General features: G+C 43.5%; 1 protein-coding gene and 1 long non-coding RNA gene across 6 annotated transcripts in view; one reads left to right on the top strand and one right to left on the bottom strand.

Moving 5' to 3' along the window:
* Nucleotides 1-16,864, bottom strand: part of DIP2C (disco interacting protein 2 homolog C) — a 309,083-nt gene extending 292,219 nt beyond the window's left edge. For all 5 annotated transcript variants that reach the window (XM_066200565.1, XM_066200584.1, XM_066200575.1 and 2 more), the window contains exon 1: nucleotides 16,402-16,864. In XM_066200565.1, coding sequence (XP_066056662.1) covers nucleotides 16,402-16,486 — 85 coding nt within the window. In that variant the 5' untranslated portion in view covers nucleotides 16,487-16,864. The remainder of the gene's footprint in view (nucleotides 1-16,401) is intronic.
* Nucleotides 16,865-16,981: 117 nt separating this feature from the next.
* Nucleotides 16,982-18,137, top strand: LOC136295807 (uncharacterized). Its single transcript, XR_010722811.1, has 3 exons — nucleotides 16,982-17,074; nucleotides 17,448-17,622; nucleotides 17,941-18,137. It is a non-coding gene; the product is annotated as an uncharacterized lncRNA (long non-coding RNA).
* The last annotated feature ends 6,240 nt before the right edge of the window (nucleotides 18,138-24,377 follow it).

The raw sequence follows: 24,377 nt of genomic DNA, 5'->3' as shown, positions 1-24,377 counted from the left end.
TGTGTACTTGACTTTGCAGACCATTCCTTTTACTACACAAACAATCAAAAGTTTCTGTTCTCCAGATCTTATGAAACACAATAATAGAGGATGAAACCACCATAAATGCTGGATATCACAAAAGGACCAAGCTCTTTGAATCAACTATCTTTTCATACAGTTTAATAAAGCAAAACTAACTCATTGGCAAAACCATGAGGCTTCAGACCAAGTTCAGCAGATTCCAAGTACACCAGGAAAACATCATGAGGAATGGTAAAAGGAAGACAAAAATAAAAACCTAGTCATAAATGTGTCCCATGGTCCTGAACAGAATCCTTTATCTGATATGTTGTACACTCTCAAATTCCTAAAACAGAAGCAATTTATGCCTTTAACATACAATGTCAAAGGACAGAGACACTGATCACTGACCACACTCTCCCACTCTTTTGATATTTTGAAAATCCTGTGAAGAAAATACACGTATCTTCTCACCCATCCCTCAAGTGCCTTTTTTTCCCATAAGAGAATGGCTTGAATGCAGTCTTCAGGAAATTACCCTGTTGGATCCAGATTTTTCATATCCCTGAGCTGCAAACCCAGCCCTGGAAAGCAGGAGATAGAGATTTTTGTCTTTGGCTGGTGATTACGCTAATTGGTCTATGAAACACTTCTTTTAAGGCAATACCAAAAAAAGCAGAAAGTGCAAGGCTGGAGCAATTCTTCATTGCTTCCTCCTGATTCTTGCCTTGCAGCAAAAGTAAAGAGAAACAGCTTCAAAACGTTTTCCAGAAGATGGCTGCTTAGATCAACTTGTTTTCAGGAGGAAAGGCAATCACTGCATTCCCTCGTTTTCTCACTGTCTTGTAAGCAAGGACCTGCCTTGGGATTTTAAGGTGATTGCACACGTCTGGCTGCAGACAGGAGGCCCCTGTCCATGACATGTCTTCTGACAAACTACTGAATGTATCCCTAACCACAACACGTATTGTATGATGGAACTTTTCAGCTGACACACACTCTCATGGAATTACTCTCTTTTTGTTGCAAATGCAATAAAGCGCTGAGGAAGCACAGAAAAGGAGACACAGGTATAGTCAGTTCTGTTCTTCATCTAATGACCTGACCTTAAACATATAGTGAAGCATCATTTAAACAAAAAATGCTTGAAGATCCCTTTCCATTCACTCAGTAATCCAGAAGAAAGACTGCTGATCCCTTGATTTAACACTGACTCTCTTTTTTAAGCAAGCAATGAAGATGCCAACAATCTTTTTCCATGCAGGAGACAAATATGCTCGCTCCATGTGTGACAATTTGGTTTAAGTTAAACTGGCAGTATCAATGAGACTGAAGCACATGCCTAAAATGCCTTGCTGAACTGGGGCCATACTCTACATAACTTTCTCTCACAAAAGCTATGTCCAGCTGCTCACTGAACAGTCAGGAGACAATGTGGATATGGGAGTTCTTCCATATTTGAAAGGTGTGTTCATACCCCAAAAAAATACAGACCAGTTTCACTTCTTTTAGAGAGGAAAAGAAAGCCTGATGGCTGAGAGAGTATTAATAGTGTGAGGCCAAACATTCATCTGAGGACCACAGCCACCGAGTCACTTTCATAAGAAGGTTTACGGTGGGTTGTTCTACAACACCAAAGTATTGGTGACTGATTTCTAGCTCTGCCAAGGGGACTCATTATTGCATTACTGACATGAAACTTTGAAAAAATATGCACTATTTAACTGCGTGATTACAGCTGCATACTACTCTCAAAACAGATTTCAATAAAAATAATAGAAGATCTCATCAACATTCAAGGTATTTTCGTATCTAAAATTGGTGTTAATAAGTAGTTGAACAAAATGATTTTCAAAGCCATTCAGTTCTGCTCATTTCCCTGCTCCTGACAGAACCAAAGGAAATACTTTTCTGCAGATATAAACAAGCATATACTTCCATCATACAGAAAAAAACAGGAACTGTTTAATTGACAGTCATATATGAGTGATGATCATAATGACAGTATTAAAATCAGCATAGGCACCCTTACCCATGCTAGGATTCTAGTTCATTTACATAAAATGTAAATTCACTGCCATTATCAAGTTTTGCATACAAAAACCAGTAACATTATTTTAAGGGAAACAATTTCAGAACCAAATACCTGTTAAATGCACTGTGCTTCACCTCCCATGGGGCATATTTTTGCTGACTATCACTAAAGTGCACATAATTACATCCAAAATTTTAAAACTTGGTGTTACAGCAGATCTCAGGTATGAACTCCCTGCTGGAGAGGCCAAGTGTGTCATTCCAAGCACCCCCTACAGTGTGTGATCCACGAGAAATGTGCTGGGAAGCACTAAATTACTTACCAGAGAAAGGGTGGAAATTTAGGGGGGTACCACAGAATGGCTGAGGATAGAAGGAGCCTCTAGAGGTCACCTTGTCCAACTCCCTCTCAAGCAGGACCACCTAGAACGGGTTACCCAGAACCATGTCCAGACAGCTTCTGAGCATCTCAGAGGATAGGGAGCCCACAACCACCCTGTGCAAGCTGTAATAGTGCCTCAAAGTAACAAAATGTTTTCCTTATGTTCAGTGTAGTTATATAAATGATTTTATTCAGCAGAAAAACTGGATTTAGATGTTTCTATACATGCACCCCTTCCCAATGCATCCATCTTTTTCTCCATGCATACTGTCCAGAGGCCTGCTCTCAGCAGGATGCAGTTATTTCTGAAGTTGCACTTTATAGCAGACTGTTGAATTGATCCAACTTTAAGTGCTGCAAAAAGAAACTTACTCGGGGGAAAAAAAAAACTCGAGGAGATTTTCTTCCTTTTCTTGTTTTATTGTTTCTTCTGGTTTTGTTTTTTTTTTGTTTGTAAACCCAGACATCAGTGGAACCATAACCCACCTGCAAACAGCAACAAGGCAGCAGTGACAGTGAAAAGGACTTTTAAAATCCAGCTTCACACCACATGGTGTATAACCCTCAGCCCTGCTGTTCCAAGTCTGGCTCCCCGGGAAGCTGCATTTTGTGGGTACTCATGTTAACACCAGAGGGCTAAACTGGGCACAGCACTTGCACTGAGCAGAGAAGAGGTGCAGGATATAGCAACCACACAATCCAACTCTTGGGAATCCAACTCTTCTCCTCAATATAGGCCTGGTGCTGGAAAATAGGTGCGAGTAACATGACTCTGCCCCAGCTGGCACTGAACCCTCCACTGCTAGGAAGTTAACAGAAGCCAAGAAGAAGGCCCTTTATTTTCCTTCTTCTTTTCCACATACAAGTGTGAAAGGAGACACGCTTCAGTATGTCAGGGATGTTTTACAGCCATGCTGCACATTGCGCTAAATGACAGTGCCGGGGAGGGGCAGGGTGGGAGCAGGAATCTTTATATAGCACTGAGAGCAGTAATTCAGCCTCTGACAGTCACATGAATGCAGCCCTGCTGAACACAAACAGTATCTTCCTCTGGTATTAGGCTATTAGGCAGATAAGGCTCCACTTTGGATTTGAAAGACTTAAACTGACAAACGATCTTGGTTTTTCTTCACCTTGCCTGCGGTGGCAGAGGGCTGGAGGAATCTCAGCACTTTCCACTGCTTATATAACAGGTGCACTCATAAATATGCAAAGATGATTTGAAGATACAGTTTCTAATCCATGCTCTATACCTGAACAATTTAAATTACTTTCATCATGTAGACAGCATTGCCTGCTCTTTGCAAGTAGTTCCTTTATAATTTTAGGCTCTATTAGCTGTATTTTTGTTTAGTGTGGGTTTCACGTGAATTGAGAGAAAAAAAAAAAAAACCAACAAAAAAACAAACACCCACACTGAATGGGGATATAATTAAGAGAAATGCATTTTTAGATGGAAAATAGATGTCATGACTTAGCTCCAGATCAGATTTCAAGAAATTTAACATGCACATTTTTCATAAATGCCTCACACTGCATGGAGGATATCCTAATCTAGCTCTAAGCAAATATGACAAAGTAGAACTAAACAATAAACAAAAAAGCAAACATCAAGCATGACTAACAGAATACATAACTCAGTTAATGTCTCTACAGACTGTAAGTTTCAGCAGCTAACAAGTTTGTTACTCCAAGAAAAAATTTGTTTGAAATCAACTTAAGAATAAAAGATTTCAATTTGCAACATGTAGGCCCACACATGCTTCAAGAGCAATCCTTCACATGTGAAAATAAAGAAGCAATTGCAAAAGGGGGCATCACATCAATTACCTACATGATGATCCTGCACCAAGTCTACTGTTTAAGTAGTGACGGAGAGATGACCAAGGAAGGTGGGGCAGGATGGTGGAATGACCCTGACAGGCCACACCATGACCAACTGGCTCTAGAGAGAAGAAAGTCAGAATTAAACAATGGGGGGAAAACAGAGAGGTGAAAATAAGCTAAAAAGCCAAGTAAAAGGCACATAAGCTGGCTTTCTGTCACACAGAAACAGGTGATACCAACCATGTTCTAAAGGACCAGAAATTCTACAGAGCTTTTGTGATAATGAGTTCCTTCCAGCAAACAGGTAACAACTTCTCTAAATATGGACTAGTTTCCCAGTCCTGAATGAGGTCCCCATCTTTCCACTGGGAGCACATCATGGCCTGTTGTTCCACATAAGTAAATGCTCTGTCTCAAACACAAAATGTTCTCTTAGTACCACCAACGACTACACACAAAGCGAAGAAACAGTATCTGTTTCTTTCTGCCATACACCCTAGCACAGATCCTTAAATATCACAGACTGCTTCTGACTATTCACAGACCTAGCTTTAAGGGAAGCACACCCATTAGTGCAGTTCTGATGCCAGCATAGCTTTTGCCATTTATTTTTAGGTGAGCTGGACTTCATTCTGAGTGAAAAAATAAATACAAGAATTTATTTCGGAAAAACTTATACTCCCTCCCTGAAAATCAAGCTTCAGCTTTTGCAGTGAAAGTCCTTCCATACTGCTATTTTGGGGAGACTTCAATCACCTTTCAACTGTAATTCCTATTGTAATTTTATTGCAATTCCTACTGTACTCTCCTAGGAGCCCAACTCCATGAGGTGTGGCTGCTTTACTGTCCATGCTGGGCTCAGGGGTGGAATGCAGGAACCAGCGAAGGGGGTAACCCAGTCCATGACAGTCATACAATCCTCTCAAAAGGAACCTGGTGAAGAACAGGTGGCACAGTACATCAGAAGGATGTGACCACTTAGATGCTTTATCCTCTCCTAACTCTCAACCCAACTATGTGAGCAATTTTTGAGGAAGAAGGACACATAACATGTTTCACTAAAACTTAAGTAAGACATTTAAGACATCTACATTTTCAAACTATCACTTTTTACAAGATCGCCACTAGCAAAAGAACCTTTGACTCTAGGAAAACATCAGGGGAGACTTCTTTGGGTGTCTGAGTTAGAGCAGATTTATGACAGAGTAAAAAAACCTGTAAAAATTCAAAACACCAAACTAAAGTGAGCATGGTTAAAAAGCTCACTTTAAAGAATAGTTGGCTTCTCCTTCCCAATTTAAGTCTAATCTAGTCGTAGATACTCAATTTGCTTTGGTCTGAAGAAGGCACAAAGGATCAAGCTGGCAGATATGAGGCCTGGTGGTATTTCTAGAATATATCCTGCACCAGAATGACTCATAAAGGAAGTCAAATCTGAAACTATATTTACCAAAAGTAACCAATCACAATGCTTAAGGGCTAATGTGCATTTGAAGAAACATACATGTGCAATTTCAGGTTTGGAATGACGTACAATAGACATAACATTGCAGGAGATATTACCTTACCAAAATAACACAGAAAAGCACTTTGCAGGTCAGCCAAAGCCAGACCACCACCTAGGAACGACAAACAGCACCACACAGTAAGAGGACTTTATGTTTCAGAGATGCTGGGGTTTTTGCATGATCTTCAGGACAGGAAAGAGCCCAGAGTCTTTCTTCAATAGTACAAAGAGTTGGTACGTGAACCAGCTGAGATTCCTCTCAGGCGAGAGAAACTGGCACTGACGAGAAAGGGTCCAAGTTCCTATACTTGTTTGAAAGGTATCCTATGGATAGAAAACTCTTGTGGACCAGATTACCACAAGTTACCAAATGTCTCTGAAAGGTCCAGGAGTCAAAGATGAAATTTAACATCGCTGTGGCTATTTCTGGCTCAAAGCATGCCACACACAGCTTCCTCACTTTTCACAAATGAAAAACTGATTGACCCCAATCACCTTGCTCAGCCACACAGCATCTTTGGTAGAACAAAAACAAACAGGAGGCTGACCTTCAAAGCCAAGGAAGAAATATCAAACTTGCCAGGAGACCTCATCTTCCTCAGAATTACCACCAGCAGACAATACCAGACACAGCATTATTGTGCTCAGGAAGAAAAGCAGTGTCTGGGTGAAGCAACAACAAATATATTCTCCCACTGCAAACAAAGGAATATGTTCTCTGTTTCACCTTGCTCCAGAAGTGACTGCTGGAGGTCAAAGACACCAGCTCTGTGAAACTCCCAATAAACAAAACCGTTTTCACAGACGTTCAGATGGCAGCACAAATGCACAGAGTCACTTTTGCTGCTCCTACACCCTTCACCTATCACTGCAATGAAGAGCAAATACAAGTTACCACAGTCAGCCACTGAGGCAGAAGCAAAGCCATCACAGCAAAGAGCAACCTTGGGCATAGGATGCAGGAAGGATTAATCTTCAGAGGAAGTGAGTATTTTCTAATTTTGTATCCAAATTATTACAATCGACAACATCTTTACATAAAAACCAAATTAAGCAAAGTACAATAAACTTTAAGGAAGCTTTTAAAAATGTTATTTTTTGCCACTTCTTGCTTATACAGAAGTCCCCTGAGCTACAGGCAAATATACGAGTAGCCAGTATTTAAGCAAGTATTATCAGAGAGGCTGCCTTTGATACCCTCTCAAACTGTAATGTATGCACATCCTTACAGTGTTCAATATTGACTTAAAACAAATTACTACTGCAAGTAAATGTCAAGCCATCTCTAGTAAAATACTGAAAACATACTAAACCTGAAATTCTAAGATGTTGCAGTGCCTTTTGGAGTTACCAGGAAAACACGTATCATAATATTGGACTAGACATTTAAAAAATGCCACCACAAAAGTACTTAAACCAGTACATTTCTGGTCAAGGGTGGCTTCAGTGGTTTACCTACCTATGTACACACACAAACTTCTTACATTTATTATGTCTTAGAAAGGAGACATCCATCAGTTCTACATGTGGGTAGACTTTTTTTAGAAAGCTGTTGAGTCTTCTTTTCTATGCAAGTGTTCCAGTGTTTATCTAGCATTATTAACATTTTCTGTCTTATCTTCGAATGCCATTTGCTTAACTTCCATTCCTAGAAGTTCAATTTTCTCGTGTTTTGGACTGCTAATGCTCTGCAGTACAAGAAAGTATTCCTCCATCCCCAACACAAGACTTCTCAAACAATCAAAATAAACTCCAATCTTTCTCCTGGTAAACAATGTTTATTAAGACTGCTTTAATCCTCAATGTCCATGCCTCTACTCTTGGTCACTCTTTCAGATCTCTCCTGAACTGCTTGTCCAATTCTCCCAAGCCTGTGGTATGGATACACAAATGACTGAAGTCAGCGTTTGCAAGACACACAGATACAACCTTTGACTGGAACGTGACAAACTTTAACAGCACAAAATTCATAAACATAAAATGCAAGACTTTTTCTCATCATCACAAAAAAAAATTCTTACATTTAACTGCTGATAGTTCTGTTGTAGCTCGACATAACAAATCAACCTTTTCTATTACATCATGGAGCCAATTTGAAGTAGAGCAAATTAAAGGTACTGCTTGTTATGTTTCCTCTCAGAAATAAACATCACTCCACAGTCCAACAGCAGTTTTTCCTAAAAAATGTTAACCCCTCATTTCACAACACTCAGAAAACTTACAGCATCAACTGAAGAAAGTATTCATTATTTTTTCAAACTAAAAAAATATGGCAAATGAAACCGAGCTCCTCCAGCAAATTCAGCAAAGGGGTTTGCCATTATCATCATTCAGAAAAGAGCAGGGATAGTTCTACATTTCGCTGTTTCACTAGGTAACTGTTGCGTGTTCATCCTCAGGCATCTGCCAAAGAAGTCTAGCATTTCAAACAACTTTTATTTCAAGATTCTTCACTAAATTTGAACTGCCTGCATGCCACCACAATGCCATAATTTTATTTGTTCACACGTTCATCAAAAATATTTGATTGTTTAAATATTTCTTTCAATAAGGATAAGAGGCATAGCACACAAAATTCTAAATTTTGCTCATTCTCCTTGCAATTATAACAATGAAAAATATGAGTTAATATGACTAAGGATAACCCCTCAAAAAAAACCCCAAAAAGGTGAAGTTTTATTATTTACTATTACCAGAAATAAATTTTCTATACAATTCCAGAACTGTTCTGTAATGTGATATGAAAAGTCCAAAGACCAGTTTGGTCCCTTTTCTCACTAAATGACAGTAATAGATGAAACAACCCTCTAGCCGACATACTAATACCACATAACTCTTCCTGGAGGGTCCACACAGACGGAATAGTCCAGGGCTGCGTTCTCTGAGGAGACTCTTGCTAGGGTCCCTCTATTTTGCCAGGCTGTTTATGGACACATGGACATCCACACAGTAGGAAAAAGAGTGTCAGAACACTTTGCTTAAGTCTCTACACCAACCAAAAGTCTCTGAACTTCTGCTGGTCTAGGCAAACTTTCAACTACCAGCCTACCAGCGAAAAACCAGGCCCCATTACTTACACTTCAGTATTTGTCACAGAGTTCATTAAGAAACATTTTCCTGGCTTCTGAGCAGCTCTTACCAGACCAGACACAAAAGATCCTTTTTTGATATTTTAATCTTAAATACAGATCAAGGCAAGATTTGAAGAAACTGCAGATGTCACAGTTTGGAGATACGGTCTCTGGACCCAGAGAGATATAGGATCAAAAAAGTCCTAACACCCATTTCTACTTACATACGCAGTCAACACTTGAAGAATCCCTCCGTCCCCTCGACTGCCACCATTCTGCAGACCCAGCCATGCACATAAAAGCAAAACCCCCTCAAGCATCCTAAATGATAGTATGGTTCAGTCTTTGGAAAGCAAACAGCTCCTTCAAAAGTCAGAGGAAACACCTTCTCTTCCAAGTTATCAAGACCCTCCATGAGAGTTCTTTCTCTAGTTATCCAACCACTTAACACAATAGTCTTTAGAAGAGATCACTGAAACATCATATACTTTTCAACATTAACTTCTGTTGTAAAATAAGGGGGCAATTATCCACACCCTGGCACTTGATGCAGCTCTAAGCACTGCTAGTCTGTGCCTACCAAACTGCCAGGAACCAGCAAATGACTCTGCTCTCAAAAACGGACTGCAAGAAGCACTGTGGCACGCCTCCCTCCATCCCCTGAGAGCCATGCCCAGAGTGCCCTGGTAGGATTTCACATGGCTTTAAGGCAGAAACCTCCTCTTCTGCGGCAAGAGGCTCCAGCTAAAGCTATGGCCATGGTCTTCTCAGCATCTGTCTCAAGCTGTAGTGCTGTAAGTATTTCTACTCCTATATTTGCTGTTTTATTGCAGAGTATGATGGTGTTCCAAATATGTTTTACCCTGTTTTGAAGTTATACTTAATCCTAGTAATAAATAATCCTGGCTAGCAATCAGATGCCCTAGCTAAGACCACCCGGGTGGAAAAAAAAATTATTTACACAGTTCTAAAATCAACTATTCCCCAACGTGCTGCACCAAGTGGAGTAAAATAAAACCAGTTCCCATCTTTTAGTGTATGTTTACCCTAGTAATACAAGGAAAGACCAGAATTCTGCAGAGACCAATCATGTTTTGGAAATGCCCCCGCACCACACCACAGTCAAGGAGAGAAGCAGGAGCTGTGGTTAACAATCGGGAAAGGCTCTTCCCAAGGCAGGAAAACACAGGTCTGTATCCAGACCCCGCACTGGGGCTACTGACTGCAAGGAGGTTCTCAAGAAGAAAAGGGGGAAAAAAAGGAGGCGGGGGAGGAAAGAAGGCAGAATGGGATCATCATGAGTTTGGCAAAAATGAAGCTCACCCACTGGGAAGATAGGGGAATATACATGCATAATTTTACATGGATTAAGAGTTTGTGTCAAATCTGTGATGCGCTGTGGTGAATTCTTATACTGCAGTGACTCATCTTGTCTGACAGTTGCTGGGGAATTAAAGCAGTTATTTTTAAAAAATTATATGTCCTGCTTGACGCGTTATACAAATAGCCTCTTAAAAAATTAAAATGCAGTCAATGCATTTTTAAGTATAGGAGAGCTATGGTACATTTAGGATTCTGCGTACCATACCACAAACATCCACTCTGAGCTAGGAAGACCTAAAGGAATCTGCTGATATCCCTTCAGAGCAGCCGTGATCTTTTTGCCGCTCCCGATCTAAATCCTGCATCAAAAATTAGTTTATTATCTCTGCTTTTAGACAGCATGAAAGCACTTTCCTCCCGCGAAAAATTAACCACAAAGGGAAGAGGTGTGCTAAACCTGAGTTCCTCCAATACCAGAGGATACTTGGTTTGCTGGAATCAGAATGACTGCATTCCCCTTCTGATGGATCAATCAAGGCAGGTCAACACCCTTCCAGGGAAAGGCAGCACGTTGACTCACAGCCATAGAGCACACAGGTTTGGCAAGGGGAAGCAGTGCTGGCTCCTGCTCCCTGCTCTGTGCAGCACAGCCACGCAGACATACCCTGAAGCTGCAAAGGGCAGCTCCTCGCAGCGTGTGTTCTCCTTAGAAATACACTGTTTACTCCCTGCTTTGCCTATAAAACTGACACCCCCTCGGCAACTTTCACACATCCTTGGGAAAAGTGTTTCGAGTATGTCAGTTGTGTAATACAGTAAAGATCATCTGAATGATCTATTAAGTGTAACCCTTGGGCATGAATGCTGCTCAACATCAGCTGGCAATAAAGGTATATTTACAGCATGCCTTCAGGACAGCTGTTCTGGGAACATCCTGGAGATTTGCATAGTCTGTTTTACAAGGCATTACCATGTACTTCTACTGAAGGAGTGTCAGAGAATTCTTTTGACACCCATTTGGAGCCCTTAAGTCCAAACAGCACACTGAAGGAGGTAAATAAATAATAAAAAAGAAGAAATCCTTCAAATTTCAGTGCGTTAAAATACAAATGGTTAACTCATGAATGAATTGAACCTGTTTTTAAAATAATCAAGTTATTGTCCCTCTCCAACTTGAGCACCATCAGAGAAACAAAATAGCTGATGAGAGGAACTTCATCTTACAAAGAAAGGTTTCTGTTGACAGTGCTCTTGATTATATAATTTCCACGATACCCAGTACATTTTCTTAAATCCCTAGTCTTCCATGTAACTTACGTGAAAATTTCAGCTTTATGTATTTTGAGTAAATTAGTCCTCTCTCTGCCAGAAAAAAATAACTGAAAACATGAGCCAACTACATCCTCACAGCTCAAAAAACAACAAGAAGCAAATGTGAGTGTTGAATTTCTTGGTTCATTTCTCACCTGAACTCAGAAAGTATTAACACTCTGTCATTGCACAGGTGATACTCACTTTCTAAGCAGAGCACTATCTCTGAAGGAGTGAATTAAAAGGATGACTCTGTGTCCCAAATCACAGAGGTGTGCTACTTATTGAAATTTTCACACTTTAAAACCTCTCTGCGAGTGAAGTCAGCTGGCAAATGTTAGGGGAAAATAATAACGTGGAGTTAACTACACATCTCTGGTCACAAACCAGCAACTACAGGCAGACAACAAAAGACATAACTTATACCTAATAAAATAATAAACCTGGCCAGAAAGTGACTCAATCAACCGAAGTAATATTACCAAATATAATTGAGCCAGTCAATACAATGAAAGCAGAGGACCAAATTAATTAGGTGACTGCACATCCAGTGCCTTTGGGGATAAGTAATCACTTATTAAAGATCAGCTGAGACTTTTTTCCAAAGTGCTCTTTGGAGGAAAGTTGAGACTTTCAAAAAAAGAAACCTGCTATGCCTCACATGTTTAAAATAGAAGAGGACTGGAAGTATAGTATGAAATATAGGGAGGATAGTTTCTAAACAGGATGGTTTTCACATTTTCCATGTGGTGTCCTGTGGTTCTTTGAGTGTTTCTGCTATGTTATCTGACAGTTGGATAAAATACTGGAAGAAATATAGAGCATTTTTGCCCAGTTAATTTTGGTTCACTAAATAATTGGAAAGGCAACTTAACCTTGTATACTCTTAAATTGAGGGCAAAGTGAGAAAAGGGGGAGGGGGCATTTTTTTAATTCTTAGGTGTTTTTAAGAATGAAGGGGTTGTAGAATGCCTTTTTTTTTTTTTAATAAGACAGCACATTTCAGGACTCCTGGTTTTATTTAATCAGTTCTTCAGTTAACAACCCCCAAGCTATTCTAAAAAACAGGATGATTCATCTATTTCCACCCAGTACAATTTTATACATCGTTAGAAAACTAAAACCTCGTAAAATCCTAAGCAGCCCTGAAGAACAGTTACTGCAGAGTGACATGTTGATTGCATCAGCCTAGAAGGGCTACTTCTGAGCAATGCAAGGTTTAGCAGCTCAGGGAAACTACCAGAGTGTCAAAGAACATGTACATAACGTACCAGCATCAGGCATGTTCACTCAAACACATCATAACAAATGTCTCCAGAATATCTAGAATCAAGGATGATTCCACATCTTCCAGTATTTAAAAAAATTTAAAGTGCTGTTGAGCCGCTATGTCCTGAGAAACAGAGAAGCAATGTCCCCTTCCCAAAATGAAGTGAAAACACCAACAAGAAGCGTGCTGTTGATGCCTTAGGCTGAATATAACACTACATGCCACCACATCACTGTGAACGTCACTCTTAACACTCTTCAGAGTGCCAGGATACCTCCAGCATTCACTCCCCGTGCGGGGCAGGCAACCTGCACACAGACACAGAGGAACCTGCTAAGCATTCCTGAGTCTGGCTGATCTTCACCTTCCAAGTCATACTAACGAAACTAACAAAATCCAAAATGGTTATTCTCATTTGCATCCATAGTACCTTTTAAATAGCTATGTTTAAACCAAAAAAAGCCCGTTCAGACCACAGCAAAGGGGCGGTGGAAGGCATGTGGCTTGCCCACAGTAACCAACAGGTTAGGACTGTCACAGAAAGAAACTTTGCAGAACACCATTAAATGCCTTCCGACCTTCCTCCTCCCTTTCAACAAACAAGCAGTGCACAACTGCAGAAAAAAAAAAAAAATAATAGAGAGAGAAGAAAAAAAGAGGCACTTTGCTCTATGGTCCACAAAGCACGTGTCACCTGCCCAGCAGACACTTGCCGAGGCTCCCCTGCCACATCTCTGCTGCCAGTGAGGCTATGCCAGGGCACAGCTGAACAAGGAACTCAGGATTTGGCCACACGGGGTGGGGAAAATACCCTGGCCAAACTGAAATGTGTGATGACGACTGCCAGTGAAGAATGTGATTACAACACCTGCACAGTGCCTGCTGTGCCAGTGGCACAGTAACCAGGTCCGGGCACAGGGACACCAGCAATTTTATGTTCCGTTTCGAGATGCACTGCGTGGGTAGGACCCACGCTATCACACTTCCTAGAGCTAGGAAGGAGACAGCTTTAGCTCAAAGCTGAGGAATAACCACGCAATAATCCTGCTGGTGCTCCTCTGCTTCCCACAAAGCAGCAGCTCTCTTTCAGAAACTGTTCCTAAAGCTGCACTGTCCATAGCAGGTTTTGGCACAGAGAACCACATGGCTTGGGTACATGGAGCAGCTCTAAGACCCACAGCACCCAGAAGAAAAAAACTCACACCCAAACAATACGACAAATACAATGTTTCAGAAATGCAGCACTCGAAAAAACATCTCCCTAGGAAGTCTGACTTGGGAAAGCACTTTAAAAAGGGGCATAAATTACAGCAGTCACTCTGCTCCCAATGTTATCAATGAGACCCAAACACATTAAAGCACACAGTTGCCTATTGCCTCCAAAAGCCTCCTGCTTCACAAAGGCAGCAGAGACACCCTAATACATCATGAGCAGAACACATGTTAAAACCTCAATCACATGAACTTTTCTGCACTTGCATAAGTGCATTTCAGTGAATGAAGGCAATGGACTGGATCATTACGGCCAAGTGAAGCACAAGCATAAGGTACTGCATGTTCAGGGTGTAAAGAGACACGGAGTTGCCTTGAAAACCATTTAACTCAGGAGTAGCATGGCCAGAGTACGAGCAGACTTCTACAGCACAATAAAACCGTACAAATTACTGATCCCACTCTCTGTAGGGACTAATTTTGGGAACAGGCCAGCAGTTGCATGGCTAAAGATAGGAGCTTTAAGCAGTAAATTATTTCATTTTCTCAGGCACTGAACACTGTCATGTACTTGACTAAGAACACACCAAGAGCAGCCTGGGGGAAGACACTGAAAATGTGATATTGCCTGCTCTTTACCTGCCTCTCAATTCCAACTGATCCTCATTTAGGCTGCCACAGTCAGAACACATGAGCCACCCCATCTGCTGGGTGTAACGCCAGTGGCACATAAAGAAAGATATTGTCAGTGGCCTAAACTCATTCCAGAGCTAGCTGCAGGGAAGTTACAGCAGTGCAGATACAGATGCCCAATTTCAAACCATGTCTCACTTCCTCAGAGCTTTCTTGGATTATGCTTACAGCAACAGAAACTGCACCGTAAAACTGTATTACAACTTTGGTACACTGCATTAGCATATTTATTGAAGGTCTACGCCAGTTTGATTTCAGGTTTTTTGTAACCATTTACTAACAGATGTTTTAATTAGTATCTCATTGGTGTGTAGACAATGATGTGACACACACCAAGAAGCATTTTCTGCATAAAGCAATATTACATGTACCATGATACAAACAGCTCTTCCCACCCTCGCTACCACAGACGAGGGCCAATGGACTGGCAGTGCATCACAGAAAGGCAATACTGTATTTAACTCCTCTTACTTCAAGTTTTCAGGGCACCATCAGGGAGGGGGAGGCACAGAAATGAGAGCCACAAGCAATCTCAGTAGCTCATTCTCTTCACCCTCAAAGCGTTAAAAGGAAAATACAATGTCAACATCAGCTCCTCCCTGCTGATGAAACTGGCTCCAGCGCATTTTACTTTCTGGCTCAGAGCCCTTACAAACCGTTACAAAAAGACAGAAGACAGACAGACAGCTCAATATATCGACCACTTCCAATAACTAATTTAGGACACACTGGGTCATTTGTCCCTTCTATGAAGTGCCGTAGCCTCTTGGTGGTAAACGAACCGTGATATTTGGGGGGGCATTATTTTAAAAAAAAAAAAAAAAAAAAGAGAGAGGAGGCAGCTAAGAGCAGATTTGCCTTTCAGGAAAGAGCCAACGCTAGCATCAGTACATATGAATACTGCCCACTCTCTTCCTCCGGGAGACACCGATTACATCTGATACACTAAAACCGTCTCCGCGACTCCGGTCGCCCAGGGCCCATCAGCGAGGACACCGGCAGGCACCCCTCGCCGCCTGCCTGTCGCTCCTAGCCCGGCGCTGGCACACATGGAAGCGGGGAGCGGAGCCGGGCTGAGGAGCGGAGGGCGGGCTGGGGCTCCTGCTCATCCTCCCTGCCACGGCAACAGCTCGGGCTGCGTGCGCGCCTTCCCAGCCCAGGGACCGCCGGAGCATCACCACCAACCACGCCAAGAAGCCACCACAAGCTTTCCATTATACATTACAAGAAACCTAAAAATCCCGCAATTAAATATGTGTGTATCGTTTCATCTGAGTGACCTGACCGGTATTGTCCACAACGACCTTATCGGGGGGTGTTTTGTTGCAGCCGACACACACACGCTGCGTGGACTCCGTGGGAGTCTCTCGATGCGGCCACAGCGGGGTCTGGCACGCAGGTACACGGCACGTTTCCGTGGAGCCGCGTTTCCCTGGCAGGGCAGGAGCCCCTCCGAGCCATCCCCACGGATTTTTCCAGCTCCCGCACCACCGCGTGCGCGGCCAAGCCCCGCCGCCGGAGCCCCCCTGCCTCCCCCGCCCGCGCCGCGGCGGAGCGCGGGGGGCTCGCAGGTAGAACAAAACCCCCGCGCCGGGGTCCCCCGACAGCGGCAGTGACCGTCAGGGGAGCCCCCCCCGGGCACCATCGTGCCGGGGCCGGCACCGCAGGGCCGCAGGGCGGAGGGTGTGCGATGGGGGAGCGGGCCGGGGGTGCCGCGCCGCCGCCGCGCCGCCCGCGCCCACCGCCGCCCGCCCCGCCGCGCCTTTACCTTCGGAGAGCTCCAGCTCCAGCTCGGCCAGCCGGGCCCGCACCTCCAGCGGCAGGGACACGCTCTCCAGGCTACGGTCCGCCATGCTCGTGCGGCGGGGACGGGGCTCTCCCCTCCTCTGGCTGCCCGCTCTCCCCCTTTGTCCGCGGCTGGCGGGGCGCGGGAAGGCGGCGGGGCCGCGGCGGGTGGCTGAGTCCTCCCCGCGGTCTCAGCCGGGCATGCAGGGGGAGGCGGGCGGGCGGGCGGTCCGCGCGGGGGGACGGGGCGCGGAGGGAGGGAATGCGGAGGTTTCTCCTCTCCTCCCCTCTCCTCCTCCTCCTCCTTCGCCGCCTCCTTCAGCGGGGCCCCGCCATGGCTGCTCCCGCCGCCCGCCCGCGATCGCTCCGCATCGGCTCCTCGCCGCGCCCGGCCCACCCCCCCCGCCCGCCGCCGCCCGGCACCGCGGCGGCGGCTCCCCCCGGCCTCGCCCCGGCCCCGGCCCCGCTGTCCCCGCCCGGCTCGGGCTGGCGGCGGCGCTGGCGCTGCGGTGCCGCTGCCGCGACTGGGGCTGGCCGGGCACTGCCGCTGTCACATCCACGTGACCGCGCCGCCCCAACGCCGCCCGCAGGGGGCGCCCCGCGCTGCTCGGGCCGCCCCGCCCGCCCCGCGCGTCCCGGGGCCGCCGCTCCGCGGGGTGCGAGGGTGTGCGGGGTGTGCGGGGTGTGCGGGGTGTGCGGGGTGTGCGGGGTGTGAGGGGTGTGCGGGGTGTGCGGGGTGTGAGGGGTGTGCGGGGTGTGCGGGGTGTGCGGGGTGTGAGGGGTGTACGGGATGTGCGGGGTGTGCGGGGTGTGAGGGGTGTGCGGGATGTGCGGGGTGTGCGGGACCGGGGGTGTGCGGGACCGGGGGTGTGAGGGGTGTGCAGTGTGTGAGGGTGTGAGGGGTGTGCGGGGTGTGCGGGGTGTGAGGGGTATGAGGGTGTGGGGGTGGGTGTGCGGGGCCGGGGTACGAGGGGGGTGCGGGCCCAGGCGCTCCGGGGGAGCACGGGCAAGGGCTGCACTGGCTTTCAGGTCCCCGTTCTGCCGAGGAAGGCGAGAAAGGAGTGATGTGCTCGAGGGAGGCGGAGATTCGACTCCGACAATCTGTGCCCCCTTCTCCTTCCCCACTTGCCGAACAATTTCCAGCCTACCCCTATTTTCACTCCTATTCTCTGCATCCAGCCAATGGAGGACTGCACAGTGTCAGGTTAACAGTGGGACTCGATGGTCTTTGGGGTCTTTCCCAACCGAAATTATTCTGGTCTACCCTACCCTACCCTACCCTACCCTACCCTACCCTACCCTACCCTACCCTACCCTACCCTACCCTACCCTACCCTACCCTACCCTACCCTACCCTACCCTACCCTACCCTACCCTACCCTACCCTACCCTACCCTACCCTACCCTACCCTACCCTACCCTACCCTACCCTACCCTACCCTACCCTACCCTATCTATTTCTATTCTATTCCAAACAAGCCATGGCAATTTTGGTGCATATATCACTAAACCATGGATGCAGGTTGCCATGAAAGAGTAACAATGTTAACATGACAAAAAGAACCAAGTTGACACGTGTACCAGCTGACACCGAGCCAGTATCTGGTGAACACAGTAAAAAGGACTGAGGACTCCTAATTACACCACTCCAACAAAAGCAAGAATGTTTTGAAAACATTTAATAAAAATGCTTTCCAATCAACAAATATATTCTGAAAGAAACATCTTTTTTTTTCCTCCATACAAATTTTCTTCCTTTTGTTTTTTTGGACTGAGGATTAGTAGTTTGGTTTCAGTTTGGTGGGTTTTTTTAATCCCTCAATAGAAGGAAGGAGCAAGACACCACAGCACCTATGGTTTCAAAAATCCTTGGGAGTCCCAAAGGTAGAACAGGTCTTTGTGGGACACAGTGTTAGCAGAAAGGAAAGGTCATAGTCATCCCCAGATCAGCCTTCTTACCGGCTTACTGTTCTAGTCAGTGAAAGAAAAGGATGTAGGTTGTTTCTTGAAAAGATAAAGCTTAGGCTGCAACTATACTAAACAAAGTAGTTATTTATTACGTTGTGGAAGGAAACCAAATTACATCATGTTACCAGCTGTGCTGTACAGGCATTCGCACCGGAGTGATTCCTGCAGCATGTGCAGGGCTGGTGGTTTCTCGTGTTTTCAGTGGTTACCAGCCCCAGCCTGGAGAGCTGTTTACACCCAACCGTGGCCCATGCCAGCCCCACTGCAGCTAGACCAGTGGCAGAACTGGTTGGGAGACTTTGGGGAGTTTGCCTGCCATAAGCAAGGCTTGAGCACACTAAGAGTCCCTTAATTTTATGGTGCTGCTGTTTGTTTTATTGTCATATATGTTGTTTTCTAGTAACCTCTCATGAGTTTCTCTTCAATGCAGTGAGGAGTAAATCCACCTGGTCAGCCTCCTTTTAGAAGCGCCATTGCTTTCAGCAGCATGGTGACACACATTATTTAGGGCTATACAAATGCCTCTCCTCCAGCACTGTGCTACACAGGAATAAGAATTTTTACCTTTTGTTGAGCACTGCATGTTTCAAATACAGACATTAAAAAATTATCCAGGTCTTTCTTGTTCATTACATCCAGATCTAAACAAAGAAAAGCAATTAAATCCAAATATGCTCCAGGGTTCCTACCTGAGAATGCCGAGTTCTGTTTGTTTGTTGTGTTATGTGGGATGAAATAGGCTGAAAGTATCAGCCTTCTGCAGAAGTGGCTTTTTGAAGTATGATGGAGGCAGCCAAGAGGGAGGCAAGGGAAGGCTTTGTGGTGGTCCAGCTTCCTTTGCTAAGGGGTATCTGAGTTGCAACTCTACTTCCCCAATGCTGATACAATATGATTATTTAACTTGTTACCTGATCATTACAGAGTCTATACCGCTGGTGTTTACACCACTTTCCAAATTTTTCCTTTCATGAAGTTATATAAAGGGACCTAAAGAGAAATGGTTGAACACTCACATCATTGGGACTGAATTTTCCTGGCTCTTCCATGACAAGTCCAGGGTTTCAGCTGTTGGGTGTTTGAAAGGAAGGGTAATCACTTGGGGCTGGATGTCATCCAGCAGAAGTGAAAATGACTGAATTCAGCAAACAGGCTGATGTCCTGCGTCTTGGCTCCTGGGGAGGGTCTTTGGGGTGTGCAGGGCCCCCCTGGGCAGGCAGGGCCATCCCATCACCTGGGGCGAGGCACAGACAGGTGAGTGCTCTGGGAGCCTTGCTGTGGGGCTCTGACAGGCAAACCCCGGCATGGGGACGTGCATGGGGCCATGGCAGCCTCCTTTGGAAAACCCATTTGCTCCCCTTGGGCTGATCTCAAGAGGAGACATTTCTTACTTGTGCAAAGTGTCAGAGCCCAGACTCCAGGTTCCAGGAAGGAAATCTCAAGCATGTAAATTTGCACGATAGTTTTGATGAAATGCTGAAATTGGAATGAAAGAGAAGCAAGTCAGGACTTTTGAGCTAGCTGGTCTTTATTCATAGATCCTTTTAGGTTTATAGACAAGAGGTTGTGAGGTGGGAAAGTTCCACTCTCCAAGAAGAGCAAGATACTATTTGCATTTTGGACGCAGTGATCAAATAATATAGTCAGAAAGAAGTATATTTTTACTTAACAGTACCTGTGTAGCAGCCAAATCCTACTGGTGACTATGGACCACTTCGTGATATTGGTGCCTGAGTGAAGACTCTGAGGGACCAGCGTATGCCCTTGGCTAAGTAAAAAGCCTTTTTCCTAGCTCTCTCACAGCAAAAGGTGTATCCACATTTGCAGAGATTTAGCCCAAAGCCAGGTCTGTACTAGAAAACACTTGCAGCATCTCAACTTTAGGAAGGGGCAAGGCACTAAAAATACTTAGACAAAGGAAAAAGCTCTTGCATAGAGACACTGTTAACGTAAGGCACCTAAAATGATGTGTGGGTCTCCTGCACACCTTAGCAAAAGCAAGAGGACTGTGTCTGTGAGTGAACAGGTCAGCTTCTCTTCTGTCTGAGAGAGGGATTTGGCCAATGTAGCAAAATAGTCAAAAACAGGAGGCATTCACAGGAAAACAACCAAAATAATCAGCTGCCTGGAGGGACTGGGTTCTAAGAAGAGATTACAGAAGTGCTTACTCAGTTTGTGAAGCAGCAGCAAAAGAGGGCCCAAACAGCTGCCCGTGATGATTTGAAAGGCAGAAGCACCAGGGAAGTTGAAGTGGGGAAAAAAAGCAGGGTAAAGGGGATATAACTGAATAATGTAATGGAAATAAGAAAGGCAACTGAAACACATATCAGGGAAAGCTTCTGGGGGATGAGCAGCACTAGACTGCAGAGGAGGCTCTCAAAGGAAATGGTGGAATCCCCATAATTTGAAACATTAAAAACAGAGTAGACAAAGCAATCATGAATATGCTGTAGGAAATAATCCTACTGTGGGATGGGAGGAGCATGCCTGTCTGGCATTGCTTATACAAAGATGTACTGCTTTTCTTTTTTCCAGTTAATGTCAATTTATTTTTTCCCCTTCACCTCTCCACTTCCATTCCATCTATTTGCATCTGTCTGCTCATGTCTCACAAACAGATCATGAAATGTATTATTCTTGTGCTGTATCTACCACATGTGTGTCTTGATGGCTACCTGATGCTGACTGTAAATAGCAAAAGAATTCATTTGTTAGATAAATTATTCAAGTTTCCTGTGAATGGCATGCAAAGGGTTCTATAATTATTTCCAAGTTGGGTTCTAATTTCCTTTCACGCTTAAAAATTAAATCCAATCACATCTTCTAATTTTTGTCCTGGGGAAGCCGAAGGGGATGAAGAAGGGAAGGGAAGACAAAGAGAAAGGGAAAGGGAAGGAGAAGGGAAGCTACTCAGCCTTTCTGACACATGATTTTCATTCTCTCTTGTGCCACCTAAGCAAGTACCATATTCCACTTCTCCATGCTGTTTAGACACCTGAGATCCCTTTAATTACCATGGGCACATGGCAGATGTCTGTTGCTCCATATCCGGGCATTCTCTGCCTTAACACTTTGAAATAATTTAGATGTCCCTCTCTTAATTCACTGTGGATTATGAAAGTGAACCCCAGGAAAGCCAAACAAATACTGTGGATAGAGTGATCTACCTCAGTGTACCGGAGAGTGTGCAGCAAATCCTGGACAACTGTGAGGAAACGACAATCTTCAGATGAGCTCTGGTAGTGGGGGAACTGCAAAGTTCCTTTCTCCTCCTGTCCCTGTGCCAGAGCTCACTGGCCTCGTAGCACAGCTGGCAGCAGGGAACATGAATTCATGCCTGAGCTCTTTCTGCACATAGTTTGGCATATTAGCTCACATGCTGATGAAACTGGATTTGAGCTAAGATGCATAAAAGGGAACTTTCTTGGCTAAATGTGAGGTTCTGCACAGGAAAATTAAGGAAAAGGAAATCTTGGGAAATATATTTTCTCTTAATATATTAGGTAGATCTCTCTCTGTGTTGCATTTCCATTGTTCTTAAAGGAACTACTTGGTTATTATATATTTAAAGTATTTTTACAATGGTATCTTGTGCATTTTAATAATTTTCGTACATCGTTCTTTTTATTAAAAGCAAAAATCTAATAAAAAGCTTTTCTTGGCACAGTTTAAATTAACTTTGGTTTGAAAGTTAGTCCCACATAAGATGTGTTTATTAGGCTCCTGCAGTCTGGCAAAGCCTGTTTACACAAAATAAAGATCCTCCCCACTGCTCTGTTTGAGGTTGGAATTGATAACACATTTCACAAGTTCAGAGATTTTGAGGGTACTGGAATCTGGAGATAGGAAATGTCCTGATACTCTGTAAGAATATTCTGTAATACAGTCAAAGATCCAAACACACACACGAGCACAGCTGGTCTCTCACCCCACCACAGGCCTTACAGGAATATAGATGTTCACCCCCTCATCAAGGTTTGGAGCATCACTGATGCTTACAGTTTAAGGAAAAGTTGTCAGCTTCTTTTCAACAAAATTTTCCAACTTTTTAGTGAATTTTTCAATCTACTGAAATAGAAATGTGAAGTTGAGTATAGGAGAGCAAATCTCCTGGAGTAAATTCCTTTACTTTTTTTTTCTGGTGGGTTTTTTTGATTTGTTTTTTTTTGTTTGTTTGTTTGGGTTTTTTTGTTGTTGTTGGAGTTTTTTGTTTGTTTGTTTTTGTTTTGTTTTTGTTTTGGTTTTTTTCTGTAAAGTTCTTTTAAGGAAAATGTTCATGGATGAAAAAGGAACTAGCAATTTTTATTAACTTGCCCTCCAGTTAATTCATTGTATCATATTTTTTAGCAACAAAAAGGAAGATTGGTGCTTTAAGATGTCGTACAAAACTGTTGGCACGTTGTAAAACCAATGTAAGCAGTATTCTGTTGTCTGATATGCCTCTCTGAGCTGAACCATCTTTTCCTTACCCAAAGAACATGAAAATTACAACAGGTTAATGTTCAATTAACATATAAAAATAACTTTTAATAACCAGAAAATCTCTTAAGATTCTTCCTACTGGCATGGATAAACTCCTATTTGAACGTGCCTTAAAACTTTCATGGATTCACAGCAGTCAACAGCAAACATCCTTAGAAATGTGAAATTATTCAGAAAATGAGTAAAAACACCTTCTTTTTCTATTAAAAATAAAAGGATATTTTAACCATTGACCATTTTGCCCAATTTCTACTACCTGAGATAGATTAGATCCATTTCAGTTTGATTATTATCACACAAAGTTAGGATTAAGGTTACCATCTGCAGTGATGATGCATTCTAAAAATTCAAAACATTCCACTTTTGAATGTTTTTGATATTTTGGGGTATTCCTAGGAGAGTTTCATGCTTTTTTGATGATAATCAGGGTAAGTTACTCTTTGTTAGTGCAGAATAACAGATGTACATCCAAAGAATTTCAGTAACTCTATGACTTAAGTATTTGGTGGTCGCAGAAAAAATACACTCAGAGAGGAGTGTATTCTTTCTTACTTGTTTTCCCAGCTGACATGGGAGCTGTTTTTTTAAGGTGAAGACTTTGAGTATTTATGCCAACAAGATGTAGAACCTGAATTATCAGTGACTTTTGGAAGCAAAAATAGTGCTCATCTAAACAAAAGTGGAAATATTCTCATATGCTTTTGCAATGTCTACGGCACCACCTTTTCATTTTCAATCATTTCTTACTTAGCAACCAATAAAAAAAAAGAGGTTGAATTGTAGTCTGAGAAATGTGCTATAATTATCTTTACAATCTGCTCCAATTACATACTGTCTTACATCTGACATCTACCATTAGCAATTTTGCAAAAATGGCAGTAAACATATGACAATTACTGATCTCACTACTTACCTGCATCAACTGATTTCTTCTGTCTTTCTGGAAGTAGAAAGCTTTTCATTTCTGAGGCAGTAACTTTGCCTTTGAGAAAATACTGCTGTCATCATCACTTTCACCATCACAATCCATGTAACTCAGCTAAATCCAAATAAGTAGTATTCAGTCTTAGCTCTTTATCACCTTTTAGTCTGTCCACCTCAGTGCTGGCTCAACTGGTTCTGGATACTTGCTCCCAAAAAGCAAGTACACATTTTGGTCAGCCTCCAGCAAACATAATGCAACCTCAGGGATGCCCTCTGGGAAGTCAACCCTCATTCCTCCCAGCCCAGAGGTCTTTGTTTCCTTCTGGTCAGGCTCTTCATTTCTGAGCAATTGCCATAGACAAGCTAATTTTTTTTTTTTTTTTTTTAGAAAATTGTCTAATTTGATCCTATCCTGAATATCCCACATTTGTTTTTCTCTCAGAAGGAGCCACTTCTTCCTTCTAACATTACCATGAGGTTCTGACAGAGGTCTTCAACATTTCTCTGTACTCAAGTTTGCAGTACTAGCTTCTGTATGAGCTGAAGTCTTTTAGGACTGGCTGAGACTTGGAAAACATTTGAAGAGAA

This window comes from Chamaea fasciata, unplaced genomic scaffold, assembly GCF_029207755.1.
Source record: "Chamaea fasciata isolate MVZ Bird 193981 ecotype frontalis unplaced genomic scaffold, bChaFas1.0.hap1 SCAF_1, whole genome shotgun sequence".
In the NCBI taxonomy this organism is placed as follows: domain Eukaryota; kingdom Metazoa; phylum Chordata; class Aves; order Passeriformes; family Sylviidae; genus Chamaea; species Chamaea fasciata.
The sequence above is the reverse complement of the archived record's forward strand: the minus strand, read 5'-3'. Positions and strand labels throughout refer to the sequence as shown.